A 15,042-nucleotide genomic window follows, 5' to 3' on the forward strand; every position below is an offset into this window, starting at 1 on the left:
TCAAGTAAGAATGCTTCTCTTTTTCGCCTTTGGTTTAAATGCTATGAAATCCCGCCAGGTTCAGGATCAATGACAGCAAGTGTGGGATAACAAATTACTGCTGAGGGTCTCAAATGCCTCAGAACTTACCTCTAGGCCGGTATTCCTGAGAAAATCTTGCAATAGAAAGTGACAAATGTCACTCTACGGCTGCACAACCAGCAAACTGGCCTTTTCTTTGGACACACCCATTTTCATTCAAGCCAAACAACTGTTTTCTTACCTTCCATGCACCTTTATGTCTGAGATTGCGTAAAAGTAGCGTGCCAAGTGTAGCTCATCTACAAATATTTCCCCGACAGCGGGTCTCAAAAGCCTTATCCTCAGGTCTGTGACTGTAAAGAAATCTCTGAGTTTCTTGGTGGTATCCAGTTGTCCGTAGAGGGAAGCCATGTTGCGTAACCAAGGTCCGGCAAAAAATGCGAACCTGTCTTTGATTTCAAAGTGGATGATTTTGCTATTTGTCGTATAACCCGTGGAGTACTCTTCAGTGCAAATGATTTCTAACACCGTATGCTGTGATAAATCCTTCACGGATTTAGGATCCATGTGAAAAGCGTCTAAGCAGTCTGTGGCATAATACTGATACGGCTGCCACGTTCGTCCATAGTCAAGAGATTTCTCCAGGATCATTTGGTCTGGACGCCCGGATTCAAAGGTAATAACTATGTTGTCTGTTAGCTCGATAGTTTTGCTCCAAGATAGAGTGATGTTAACCTGGAGAGGCTTGGGATACTCTTTCCAAGTAGCAGACTGCCAAAAGGTGGAGGGATGTCTTCCTTCAAAGTCAAACATCAGTTCAGGTGGGTGTGCCAGTTCTGGGGTACTTGCATCACACTCATTATTGCACATGTAGGGGTTGCCCTATGGAAGAAGAACAAAAGAGGGCGCGTCAAAACACTGCTATGACACAAATCTTGCCATATTGCTATTACTAAGTAGGAGGCTAGGAGGAAAAGTAAGGAAAAAAAAAAAAACCTGTTTGCAGAAATCATTTTTATTTGCCATAACTGGATTCTCCTCTTTAATAGCTTAAAAAAGAGAGACAGACAGAGAGAGACAATATGGTAATTTTCTTGTCTTGTTTCCTTCCATGATCTTTAAGAAATGAAACAGTTTATTTATCCCATATGTGTTAGACCCATAATGTGATCCCAGAAGCACAAAGACACGGAGCAACTGTCTAATAGCTCAATACTTCCGCATCCCCTTAGAAAGATGCTATAGAAAAGCAAGGAGATTTCTCTGCACCTCAAGGGCGTTCCTCAAGAGCACAGGTTTTTAAAAAGTCATTTTTCAAGTGAAGCTTTAGAATTTGCAATGAACCATAGGTTTGCTTGGGAGACAATACCCCCATACAACATTCAGTTTCTTTTTGCTTCACCTCAAATCCATCACTCTTAACAGGGTCCCTGCTTCATAAAGCTTGCTTTTAAAGCATTTACTTTGTTCACCACAAATCATTAAAATGTGGTACACTCCAGGCTCTGGGGCTTGGTCCAAACATCTGCCATCCTATTAGCTAGAGGCAAGGGGATGTTCAGGAAAGACTTTGGGCGGGGGTGTGCTCCAACTTATCAGGACAGGAAAAGCCAGCACTTAATTAGAAGGTTTTTGCAAAGGGTCACAATCACTTGATGTGTTTACTCTGTGCTGGCCCACAGTGAGCTCTCCGTGGATGTTAGCCATTATTATTATTTTCTTTCACACAAAGGCTAATTCACGTTCCACTCCAACAAGAAACTGAAAAGTCTCCTTGTCATATCACAAGTTACAACACCACTTATGTGAAACTAAATGGCTGCTCTCAGGTTTCATCAGTAGACTGATACTATAGCAAACAATTGGCTTTCCAATTTGGGTTTCATTTTGTGTTTTTAAAAAATAGTATCATTTGGAGTCAACTATTCAGGTATTTCTCTATTATCCTGTAGTGGGTAATTATAACCACGGATGGGTAAAAGATTCAATCCTCTGACATTGTCCCTAGGCTTTTTTTTTCCCTTTTTTTTCATGAACTAGGAGCTTTCCATCATATCTGCAGGATGCATAAGCTAAGTCTCAAATAATGAATTTACACTTTAGACACTGATGCTCAGTTACTGGCTGACTCCTTTGAAATATGAGATGAACACTGGAGACTTGCTTCAGCCTCCCTAGAGGCAACTTCCTCCTATCTAGTCAGCTAAAACTTTCACTCTCTCTTTTCCATTAATGCAACTGAATCCCAAAGCTGGCAACAGGTTTGGGGGTCTGAGTATAACTGAGAAGGGGCAGGAGAAAGGAGAGAAGGTACATTATTTGAGGAACAGAACTGTTTTAAAAATATATTCAAGGCATCAGTGATAGTGGAAATGTTTCTGTTCTCTCTTGAATTTCAATATCCTATTCCTGATCCCAGCGTCTGTGGCACTATTTATAGTATCCCCTTCAAAATGAGCCAAGGGGGGGAGGGAAATAAATTTCTGTTCCAGGTGGAATAAATCACCAAATTTATTATTATTTAAACTCTTTTAAGCATACCAGAGAGCCAAATGCATAGCTCTGCAAACTGGCAAAGACTTTTTATGGAGGGCTATAAATATTGTGGAATCTGTCAGGATTTATAAATTCTAAATATATGGAAATGCACATTTTACTGGAAGGGGTCAGATTTACACAAATCACACCTTCATTTGAAATTTACTGAAAAAATATGGTCACTTCAAAATTTACCAGCATGTAGCCATCTGCACAATCATTAACATGGATGCTACCACCTTTCTCCTGACAAAAGTATCTTCATCTGAGGTCAAGGATACTGAAACACAGGAAATCAGCTCTGCGGGATACACCAAAGTGAGTTATCAGACGTTTGTATTAAGTCTTGTTGAAAGACAGCATTTCTTCCACTTCCACTTAGATACACAGAGCTTCTTGAGATGGGGACAGGGTGCTGAGACCAAAAAAAAAAAAAAGACGCAGCTAGCTGATTCTGGGTATGGGTCAGTAATAATAAGCCTGTCTTAAAAAATATGCTTGAAGATATATATTTAAGAAGCACTCATTTCCACCTCTGACAAAAGGTGTTGACAATACCCTATATTTATTTAGCACTTATGGATCAGTTGCTTTACATGTATTATCCTGGGTAATCCTTTTCATCTCTACTTTACAGAAGAGAAAATTGAGGCATAGAGAAGTGTTAAGCAACTTGCCCAAGGTCATAGAACAGAGTAAGTGGCGGAGCTGGAACCCACTTTCTCTGCACCTGATCTGGCCCTTTCAACTCCTAAGTCAATGGAGCTCCCTATATGGAACCTAGTTATGGGAACAAGAGTAGGCTGGCAGAATAGAAGAACTATGACCAAGCCTCAGGTCCTCTTGCCTTGGAGAGCCCTAATGAGCATGATCATACCTCTGAGAGGCCTTGATATTAAGAACCTTCCTTAGCTTCATGTACTACCCAGTTTCAGAAACTTATTTGACCATGGAACTTCTTTTTGGTTTTAGTAATCCCTACTTGTATACCACATAAGTAGAGTCCTAGAGAGCATCCTTTGAGATTCTCTGCTTGTATTACTCTTAAAATTGCAAACACGTGGATGGAATGCCAAACAACAGGGCACAACCTAAAGCTTTAGTTCTTTAATGAAGATGTAGCCAAGTCTCACACTCTTTGCTTCTGTTCCAGAGAGACATGCTTCTACTTGGGCTGAGAAGACACTGAACCCAAGAAAAATGCTTACTCTTACATCCAATTGTCAGCTATCAAAATGCACGCCGGGAAGAGGGGAAATTTTCATTTCTCTGCACTGATTTGGTGCCTTAGACACCAGAAAAAAAATGAGAGAAAAGCTGTAATTATTGACTGCTTACAGTATTACTATATTTGAGGCACTTGTCTTGGCTCTCAGGATATAACAGTAAACAAATCCAAGTCCTTGCTTTTAGAATAGCTTCCATCTTAGTCAAGGGAGATGTACTAAAAAAAAAAAAAAACCAAAAAACAAAACAAAACAAAAACAGATATATAATGCTTTATAATGTTACATGATGACAACTGCTATACAGAAAAATAAAGCCAGTTGGAGGGGAGAATGGTGTTGGAGAAAGGAAACTGATTGTAATTTTATACTGGGAGGTGAGAGAAAATCTCACCTGAACAATACAACATTTGAGTAGATTAAGAACAATTCCTAGTTTACACAGGGGATAATCAGAGGTTAATCAAAATAACAATTTCATACTTCATATGACTCTACTCCTAGTGATAATTTTAGCAGCACAACGATTTACTAAAATCATTGAGTAAACAAATCATTTCAAATGAAAAAGTACACTAATGAATGCAGATACCAAAACCCAAGCATAAAAAATTTAACTATTCATATTTCATAGCATCCATGCTCTTTTAGGAGATTAATGATTGATGACCATTAAGAATTGATGCTTTCAAATTGTGGTGCTGGGGCAGACTCTTGAGAGCCCCTTGGACTGCAAGGAGATCAAACCAGTCAATCCTAAAGGAAATCAATCCTGAATATTTATTGGAAGGACTGATGCTGAAGCTCCAATGCTTTGGCCACCTGATGCGAAGAACTGACTCACTGGAAAAGACCCTGATGCTGGGAAAGATTGAGGGCAGGATGAGAAGAGGGCAAGAGAGGATGAGATGGTTGGATGGCATCGCTGATTCAGTGGACATGAATCTGAACAAACTCAAGGAGATAGAGAAGGACAGGGAAGCCTGGCATGCTGCAGTCCATGCAGTTGCAAACAGTCAGACATGAGACTTAAGTGACTGAACAACAACAAAATAACTTACTGAGAGATGATGACATTGACAGAAAATCAGCTGAGGGAAAAAAAAGAAGTCATTCTGGTTCTCTGCATGTTAGGTGAGAGAGGAAAAGAAGAAAGCCAAAGCTGAAAATCTTATAATTCTAGAAAGACAAAGCTGGAGGAGAGATTTTATGCTAAAATATTTAGTGTAAATATTTCACAAGGGTGTGATCTGTAGTACTGTTGTTACAGAGAATTATCAACATGAAAACAATTGCGGTTAAAGGGATTACATTAATTAAAATTTCAACTATTTCAACCATACCCTAATCCTCTCTAATACAATCAACAATAAAATTTATATAAGAAAAACAACTTATTCCTCCTTGCAAAAGCAAAGAACACTTCTAGCTGCTAAATCTAACAGACTCAGGCATTTGCAAGTGTAAGTAATTATTTTGTGGCCAGCAGGCAGTCTTAAATAGATCTTAATTTAAGTCATACAAGGAACAGATCCTTAGCTGATTGTCTATGGACAAAGCAGAAAATATTTATGGCTGTGCTGATAATATTTACACCATTAAGAGATGTCTAAATAATTAAACAGGCACTGCTGCTAAATATTCAATATTTGTATAACAATTAGAAGACTGTGATGCTTAACTTCATTTAAAAAATAATGTAATATTTTACTACTGGGAGAAATGAAGGTAGTTATTAATTAGCACTTTGTAGCCAAAGTGGAATGCTGTTACTCTTCTTTAATGTGCTTTCAGAACTTAGAGGAATAAATAAAATTTTAGATATGTTCTTACTATTTCTATGGACAGAAGTGTCTTCCCTCTGTTAGTTCAGTTCAGTTCAGCTCAGTCGCTCAGTCATGTCCGACTCTTTGCCACCCCATGGACTGCAGCACGCCAGGCCTCACTGTCCATCACCAACTCCCGGAGCCTACCCAAACCTATGTCCATTGAGTCGGTGATGCCATCCAACTATCTCATCCTCTGTCGTCCCTTTCACCTCCTGCCCTCAATCTTTCCCAGCATCAGGGCCTTTTCCAATGAGTCAGCTCTTCGCATCAGGTGGCCAAAGTATTGGAGTTTTAGCTTCAACACCAGTCCTTCCAATGAACACCCAGGACTGATCTCCTTTAGGATGGACTGACTGGATATCCTTGCTGTCCAAGGGACTCTCAAGAGTCATCTCCAACACCACAGTTCAAAAGCATCAATTCTTCGGCACTCAGCTTTCTTTCTAGTCCAACTCTCACATTCATACATGACTACTGGAAAAATCATAGCCTTGCCTAGACGGACCTTTGTTGCCAAAATAATGTCTCTGTTTTTTAATATGCTGTCTAGGTTGGTTATAACTTTTCTTCCAAGGAGTAAGCGTCTTTTAATATCATGGCTGCAATCACCATCTGCAGTATTTTTAGAGCCCCCAAAATAAAGTCAGCCACTGTTTCCATTGTTTCCCCATCTATTTGCCATGAAGTGATGGGATCAGATACTTAAAAAGAACATCCTTTTACCTAAGATCTGCTGGACCCTTCAGAGTTAAAAAACAAAAAAAAAAGGAAATTCTATATGAGTAGTATATAATGTAATAGTTGTGGTTCCTACCATTGTGAACTTACTTTTTGAAGCTTAACCTGTTGGCAAACTATTGGGAATGACAGTTGGAACTATAGAGAATCCTCATGGGAGATTTGCTACAAACCTGTAAATTTACATGCCATGCAGGCATGTGCTTACAAGTGGCTATGTGAAGCATTTGGGTTAATACTTACATGATTCGTAAAAAACACTGAGAAAAGCCTAGCAACCATTTGCCTCTGGCTCATTCTTGTTTGTTTCACTGGTGACCACTGTGATTTTGAAATGGACATCAGTATGGCCAAATGGTAAAGAATCTGCCTGCCAATGCAGGAGACACAAGAAATGTGGCTTCGACGCCTGGTCAGAAAGATCCCCTAGAGAAAGAAATGGAAATCCATTCCAGTATTCTTGCCTGGAAAATATCATGGACAGAGGAGCCTGGTAGACTACTGCCTATGGGTTCGCAAAGAATTGTACCTGCTGAGCGAAGGGGCATGCACACACACACACACACACACACACACACACACACACTTTTGCCAATGCAAGGTTTTCAAAGGGTGAAGAAAACTGTAGCACAGTCCACAGCTCAGCTCTCAGAGAAAGAGACCATGAGCAGCATGCTTTAGCTGCTAGGCTAGGTGATCACCCTCAGGAGATGACTTCTTTTTCTCCTCTTTCAATACAGCTCATTGAGAGCCAAGCAGGACAGATTTTGGGAAGCTGGTGATTGATCTCTTTCTATCAGGGGGGCAATTTTTGGTTGAGGGGATTCCCCATTTCCAGTCCCTTCTTGGAACTTCTTGGTCTTGGAACTTCTGGATTCTTCCTTGGCTCTAATAAAGGGGAAAGGCCCCTCCTTTATGACTTATGTGATGAAACTTAGGCTGCTTTGAGTATGGGAGCTGATGTTTAGTCAGTCATGCTGAGGTTCACTCTTCAGGCTGTATAGATTTGTTATTGACGTTAGGGAGAACAGAGGGAAATCAGAATTAGTGGCTTCCCAGATGGCACTAGTGGTAAAATACCTGTCTGACTATGCTGGAGACATAAGAGACATGGGTTTGATCCCTGGGTTGGGAAGATCCTCAGGAGGAGGGCATGGCAGCCCATGGTATTCTTGCCGGGAGAATCCCTGGATGGAGGAACCTGGTGGGCTACAGTCCATGGGGCTGCAAAGAGTCAGACACAGTTAAAGTGATTTAGCACACATGCACACACAATCCAAGATAGTGGATATCTTTTCCAGAAATCTGGAAAATATATTTATCCAGATAAATATCCAGTGGATATTTATCCAGAAAGATAAATATAAGTGCCACCAATACTGAAAAACACTTGATGACCACAGCTATGGGGATAGACTCTGTATGTCCTCAGATGGGAAAAACTCACAAGACAGTGTGTTTCCAGGTGTCCATTGTTCCTTTGGAAACAAAGGGCAGTGATTTCTTCAAATGGCAATCCAATTTCACTTTGTAACCTGCCCTATTGATTGGCAGGGACCCCACTGTAGGGCTTATTCATGGTAACAAGATAGCTTGAACATTATCCCGGGACTGTCCCATATTCTGGGACTGCCCCAACTAAAATGCTATGTAATGGCTATTACAAAAGTACCTGTGTATTTTTTTTTTAAACATTTATTTTTATTCATTTGGCTGCATAGAGTCTTAGTTGTGGCATGTGGGATCTAGTTCCCTGACCAGGGATCGAACCCAGCCCCCCTGTATCAGGAGTGCAGAGTCTTAGCCACTGGACCACCAGGGATTCCCAGTACCTGTGTATTTGGAGGAGCATGAGTCTCAACTCTGAGCATGGGAAACGTGGCTACTCTGCGAATGATACAGGATAAAGAATTTTACTTTTGTAACTCTATAAAGTTAAAAACTGCCTACTCCAGTTTCTAATGGAAGCCCTTGCTCATCACAAAGATTTCTCCCTGCCATAGACACGGGCTTAAGGCTTGATTGAAGCTGTTGCTTGTTTCCATCTGCTCATTGACAATTCTGCGTGTGGACTTTTTTACTCAGGAATAAAGATGGGCAGGCTTAACCTTCCTACAAGAAGAATGCTGGAAGCCATATCACAGATTACAGGCCATAATAGACACCTGTGTAAATCCCCACAGAGGATTATGGTTAGGATTTTCAAACTGGTGAAGGCTGCAGAGGTCAAAAATACCAAGTTTCTAAGAAGGAGCAATAAAATTCTCAAGCCACAAACCACAAAAATGGATTCCTACATAGCATCTAATTCATTACTTGGTATGTACTGAAGAAGAAATATATATTCATAGAATCAAGTGGGTTTGAAAGTTAATATCTACAGAAACACTGTAATAAACTGATATTATAATAGGTAAGGCAATTGCTTTTTAAATTTTATTTTCTTAATAAATACTACTTAAAAACCTTTGGTACAATATTTCTGCCTTACAAATAGTCTCAAAATAGACCAGAAAACAGACACTTAAATTTTAATAACACAAAGCTGAAGCAGGCTGTCAATAGTTTAAATAACTTAAGAGAAACAAGGTGAGCAAAATACCACAAAGGGAGGAATGTTATGCATTCTGATACCATCATACATTGTGAGAATTAGTTTGGACATTTTGAATCTTGAAAGATCTGATTTGATCTCACAAACTGCTTCATTTTTCTCTCACATGAGAAAGCAAATCCAAGATCTGCTTGACGTCCATCTTCTGAAAACCATCATCTTTAAGATAGTATAGGAAGACCAAAGTGTCCTCTGTTGAAGAGATCACTTAATTGTCACAGGTGGCAGGGGATCTTTCTAATGTGATACCCAAATGTGACAGGGTTTTGGTGAATCTATTCTGATTTCTCATACTCCTTATTTCTTTCAAATGCCCTCCTTCCAAGTTCATTAGCTGTTTACTGGGTACCATTGCTATTTTTAAAATATTGTAAAAAAAAAAAACTACATTATTAATACAATAAAATGTTTACAATTTAGTAGTGAAGTTTAGACCTAAACAAGCAACAAAATCACATGTTTCTCAGGTTGGTTCCTCCTGCCTTTAGAGAGAGCATCAGGTGTCCTTGAGGGTAAACAGTGTCACTTATGACCCTGTACAACCTCCTGGAGTTTCACCCTTTGGTACATAAATAGACATATTTTTTGTATTAAAAACAAACAGACATTTAATGGAGTAAGATGCAAAAATAAATTTGCAAGTGTGTTTAGGAAAGAAACAGAGACCTTTCATGCTGGGAACAGATTTGGAGGTAGGAGTCAAAGACCATGGAACAAGAGTACGAAGGAGGAGGAGTCTAGGGGCTCAGCTGGGTGATAATTTATTCACTTCTTCATCCTTCCTGCATATCTAAACTGATTTATCAAGACTGAGAACTGTGGCTTAAACCATCTCATCAAACTCCAGCCTGAGAATATTTGCTGATCTGGGGGCCGCAAAGAGTCTCACCACCACCACCACCAACGGTAACCGAGGTAGTAGTCTTCATATACTAAAATCTCCATGTTTTTTTAAAAAGTGAATTTGTAATTCTCCTTCCACCATGTCATAATATATACTATGCATGCAATGCTATATAAATTTTAAGTTGTATAAGAAATACATTAAGTCCAGTCCCACTCATCAGGAATTTGGTTTCAATATATTGGGTTGGAACCAGGAACGTGATTTAACAAATATACTAGATGATTTTGATGCAGATCCCCTCCGGATCACACTTTGATAATGCTGGTGTATTGTTTAAGAACCAAGGTTCTAGGTTAGAGCTGCCTACGATTGATTCCAGCTCTACCACTTAGTTGCTACATAATTTTGGACAAGCTACTTGCCTTTTTGAGCCTTGAATTCTTCTTTAAATTCATATAATAATACATATTCTATGATGTCAATTTGAAATAAAATTACATAAGTGTTTAGCATCTCTTTGGCATGCAATGAGTGCTCAATAATTATTAATAGTAGCTAGCATTAACCATGCTCCTCCATCTATATCCTCAACTCTGAGAACGACACAAAATTTTCCACTTCCCAAGCAGGAAACCTGGGAACTATTTTATATTTTTCTCTTTTTCTTCAATTTGTTCACCAGCCAAGTTTTCCAGATGCAACTCATCACCACAGCATTGTTCATACTGCCAATGCTGTCCTTAGGTTTTTTTTCTTTAATATTTTAAAATTTAAAATTCTTCTGAATTACTGTAATAGATTTTTATAATTATATAATCATTTCTTTGTCATATGTTTTATTTATTAATTTATTTATTTTGTTTTTTGGCTATGGTGGGTCTTCGTTGCCGCATGCAGGCTTTCTCTAATTAGTGGCAAGCGGGGACTACTCTTCACTGCAGTGCACCAGCTTCTCACTGCCGTGGCTTCTCTTGTTTTGAAGCACAGGCTCCAGGCATTCGGGCTTCAATAGTTGCAGCACATGGGCTCAGTAGTTGCAGCTTGTGGGCTCTAGAGCACTGGATCAGTAGTTATGGCGCACAGGCTTAGCTGTCCTGTGGCATGTGGAATCTTCCCAGACTAGGGACTGAACTGGCGTCCCTTGCATTACAAGGTAGATTCTTAACCATTGGACCACCAGGGAAGCCCAGAATTGCTGTAATAGATTCTTAAATGTTCTCTCTCCATGGTATGGTTATGTTGTTCTCTTATAATCTATTCTCTACCTAGCTGCTACAGTAATCTTTCTAAAATCCAAAACTAACTGTATCATACCTACTCTTAAAGCTCTTTAATGGACTTCCCATTACCTTCAGGGGTACAATTCAAATTCCCAGCTTTTAAGATCCTTCAAGATCTGGCCTCTGTAATTTTTATTTCTTAACTCACTCAAGTTCATACCTCATAAGTTGAACGTACCAACCTGAAAATATGTGTATACACAGTGGACCATATGCATTATTATATGACTCATCATATACAAATGACTCATCATAAACAAATGACTCATCATAAACAAATTCCAGTTGTTTATTTTTATGTCTCCTCCACTAGAGTTCTATGAGAACTGGTACATAATAAGTGTGCAACAAAAATTTATGGATCAAAAGAACACAAGGAAAGCAGAAAAACAGGAAGTCAGAGAGGAAACAGAGTAAATTAAGTAGAATTAAAGTTTGGAATAAGATGGGAAGGATTTGCTCATAGGTTGGTGATTTAGGATCAAACAGATAAACAAGCTTAAAGAACTTCCCAGCTCCCTAAATTGTAGATAGAATTTGTTTGATGTAATACACTGTATCAAAAAAGAATAAAGCCAAACAAAAAACAGAGTGCAACTCCAAGTGCAGTATGCCTGTGTGTGATTGATACAGTTACTGCAACTTCTGGTGAGGTTGGAAGACAAAGACAAATGGCACGAGCTGCAATTATGTCCCAGTCCTTTCCTGGTGTTCATTTGATCTTCATTTTTCTCCATCAGTCACAGTAGTATTTCTCCTAGTGACTTTACAGCCAAAGATCTCTTTTTCTCACCTCATCTTTCCTTACTTATCCAACCCACAGCATTCTTCTAAGTATACAGGAGTAGCTAAATACCAAGAGTTTTATTTATTTTTAGACAATAATGGAGAACAAAATAAAATTTAAGGACGAAGCTGCAAAAGAGATGGTTGTAATTTTAAAATACCCAGGCATGGAAGTACCTCAGTAGTGCAAATCCTTGAAAAACCATAAGATGTGTAAAGGTGGAAACTGTTGCCCAACTTTCTTGTTATCCAATAAGAAAGCACACATATTTTGCTGGAAAAGAAGGAAGTGGTCTTTATTTAATTTGTTACTGCTTAAATGGCTCTCCTAATTACAGAAATCCTTCCAAACTTCACTTCCAAATCAATAGTTCTTATTATGAAACCAGAAAGGCTCTGGAACTGACCTAAAGTTAAGTGAGTCTATTTCCAATGACATCTAGAACAGGAACTGAGATGTCCTTAGAAATTGTGGAATGTCATGATAACTACAGCACAGCACATTTGATAATGAAAGGGGGAATGGACTGGAGGTTGAGAGGCACAAGGATCTGCAATGAAGTGAATAGAAAGGTGATGGAAGATTCGACAGAAATTAGATTGAAAGTGGAGGAAAAAAGAAAAAGAAAGAATCATTGGTGACACCAAGGTTTAATGCCTGGTAAAAAGTGAAAGTGTTGGTAATAAGGTATCTATCTACAACTAGTAAAAGATTTGCCCTCTATCATTGCCTATCCCAGCAGAGTTCCATTTCCAAAATGTTAGTTTGATAGCTAATGTAACTGAAAACTTTAAAAAATGCCATAAAGATTTTTAATTCATAATGTTCAACAAAATATTTTAAAGTTGTCCATCATCAGCTCTGAGTTGTGTCCAACTCTTTGTGACCCCATGAATTGCAGCATACCAGGCTTCCCTCTCCTTCACTATCTCCTGGAGTTTGCTCAAACTCATGTCCATTGAGTCGTTGATGCCATCCAACCATCTCATCTTCTGTTGCCCCTTCTTCTTTTGCCTTCAATCATTCCCAGCATCAGGGCCTTTTCCAGTGAGTTGACTCTTCACATCAGGTGGCCAAAGTACTGGAGCTTCAGCTTCAGCCTCCGTCCTTCCAGTGAATATTCAGGGTTAATTTCCTTTAGGATTGAATGGTTTGATCTCCTTGCTGTCCAGGGGATCTCAGGAGTCTTCTCCATACCACAGTTCAAAACCATCAAATTTTTCTCACTCAGCCTTCCAACTCTCACATCCATACTGTCTGCCTACTCCATTACAAATCCAGCTAGTCTGTTTTCCTCAAATATCCTTCTTACACGTTATTCTAGTTTGGAAAATAAAGACCCAAGAGTCCAGAAGGCAAAACAGAGCCCTCAGGAGCCAGTGCAAGGAATTGTAAATACTCTTAAGGAGCTAAGTGGAACCAACCATATTTTCAACAAGAGACTACTAGAGCTGGGAACTGCAACCCAAGGAACAAACAAGTTATGTTCAGTTCAGTCACTCAGTAGTGTCCAACTCTTTGTGACCCCATGAATCGCAGCACTCCAGGCCTCCCTGTCCATCACCAACTCCCAGAGCCTATCCAAACTCATGTCCATTGAGTGGTGATGCCATCCAGCCATCTCATCCTCTATCGTCCCCTTCTCCTCCTGCCCCCAATCTTTCCCAGCATCAGGGTCTTTTCAAATAAGTCAGCTCTTCGCATCAGGTGGCCGAAGTATTGGAGCTTCAGCTTCAACATCAGTCCTTCCAATTATGTTACCTTTCCCCAAGCAGTCACAAGGAAGTGGAAGGCCAACTACAAATGAAGTGAGAAAAAATGAAGTGGAAGAGTGAATAGGACTAAGTGTTGGAAGGTAAATAGAAACTAGTAAAAATAGGAACAGGTTAGGAGTAATTTAAAGATAAGACTTGTGAGCTGCAAACTAGTGATGCATGGGGGTATCAGTGCTGGACAAAGATGAAATCATTATTTTCAAGCCTGGATGGTTGGAACAAATAGTTATTTTATCAAGGCGTATCAGCTTCTCCTGTAGTGAAAAAGAGCACAGAACTGTGCTCTTTTCTGTGAATTCTGTTTCTCAGAATTCACATCCCACCCCTCTGTGAATTCTTTATGCCTCTGTTTTCTGCTCTCTATTATACTAGTAACAGTACATTTTCATAGCATTTTTGTGAGGATTAAATGAGCTAATACGCAAAAGAGCTTAGCATGGTGTCCGGCACATAGTGGAACCTCAGTAAATGTCCACGATACTATTATCATCATCACTGGCATCATTATCATTGCTGTTCCTAACTATGACATTTGCAACTTGTTTTTTCCTAAAAGCCACCTCTTCAGAGTCAATTGTTGCCACTGAATGGTTTAGTAGTCGGTTCTTCAAAGTAGGGTAATAAAATGGAGGGGTGAAGTTAATCTCTTCATAGAATATATACAACAAATCAACGTCTTGAGGATCCAAATGCAAAAATGCCATTCCTATTATTTATGTTGTAACTATACAAGGTCCCAGGGCGCTCTTTGTGAACTAATATAAAATCATCAGGCTTCCCCAGTGTCTCAGCAGTAAAGAATCTGCCTGCAGTGCAGGATATGCAGGTTTGGGTTCGACCCCTGGGTCAGGAAGATCCCCTGGAGGAGGGCACAGCAGGCCACTTTCTCCATTCTTGCCTGGAGAATACCATGGACAGAGGAGCCTGCTGGGCTTCAGTCCATAGGGTCCCAAAGAGTCAGACGTGACTGAAGTGATTGAGCACATAAAAATATTCACAGATGACTCTTAGAAAATACCCTATCTATCACTCAGAACCAAACCTGTTATAGTAGCTATGCCCAACCTGGACTTTCCACAGGTGGTGCAGTCGTAAAGAATCTGCCTGCCAATGCAAGAGACATGAGTTCGATCCCTGGGTGAGAAGTATCCCCTGGAGCAGGAAATGATAACCCACTCCAGTATTGCCTAGAAAAATTCCACAGACAGAGGAGCCTGGCAGGCGACAGTCCATGGAGTCGCAAAGAATCAGACAGGACTGAGCAACTGAGTACACACACCTGGCCAATCTAGGGGGAAAAAACGTAATCCTCCCACCCTGCCAGGCAACTCAGAATTCAGTGTAATTAACACCCAGATGGGAAGAGATATACCTGAGACCGAATTTA

General features: G+C 39.7%; 1 protein-coding gene across 4 annotated transcripts in view; it reads right to left on the reverse strand.

Moving 5' to 3' along the window:
• Positions 1–15,042, reverse strand: part of NTNG1 (netrin G1) — a 364,236-nt gene that overhangs the window by 168,414 nt on the left and 180,780 nt on the right. For all 4 annotated transcript variants that reach the window (XM_043876960.1, XM_043876962.1, XM_043876961.1 and 1 more), the window contains exon 3: positions 263–903. In XM_043876960.1, coding sequence (XP_043732895.1) covers positions 263–903 — 641 coding nt within the window. The remainder of the gene's footprint in view (positions 1–262; positions 904–15,042) is intronic.

This window comes from Cervus elaphus, chromosome 20 (genome assembly GCF_910594005.1).
Source record: "Cervus elaphus chromosome 20, mCerEla1.1, whole genome shotgun sequence".
NCBI classification, from domain to species: Eukaryota; Metazoa; Chordata; class Mammalia; order Artiodactyla; family Cervidae; genus Cervus; species Cervus elaphus.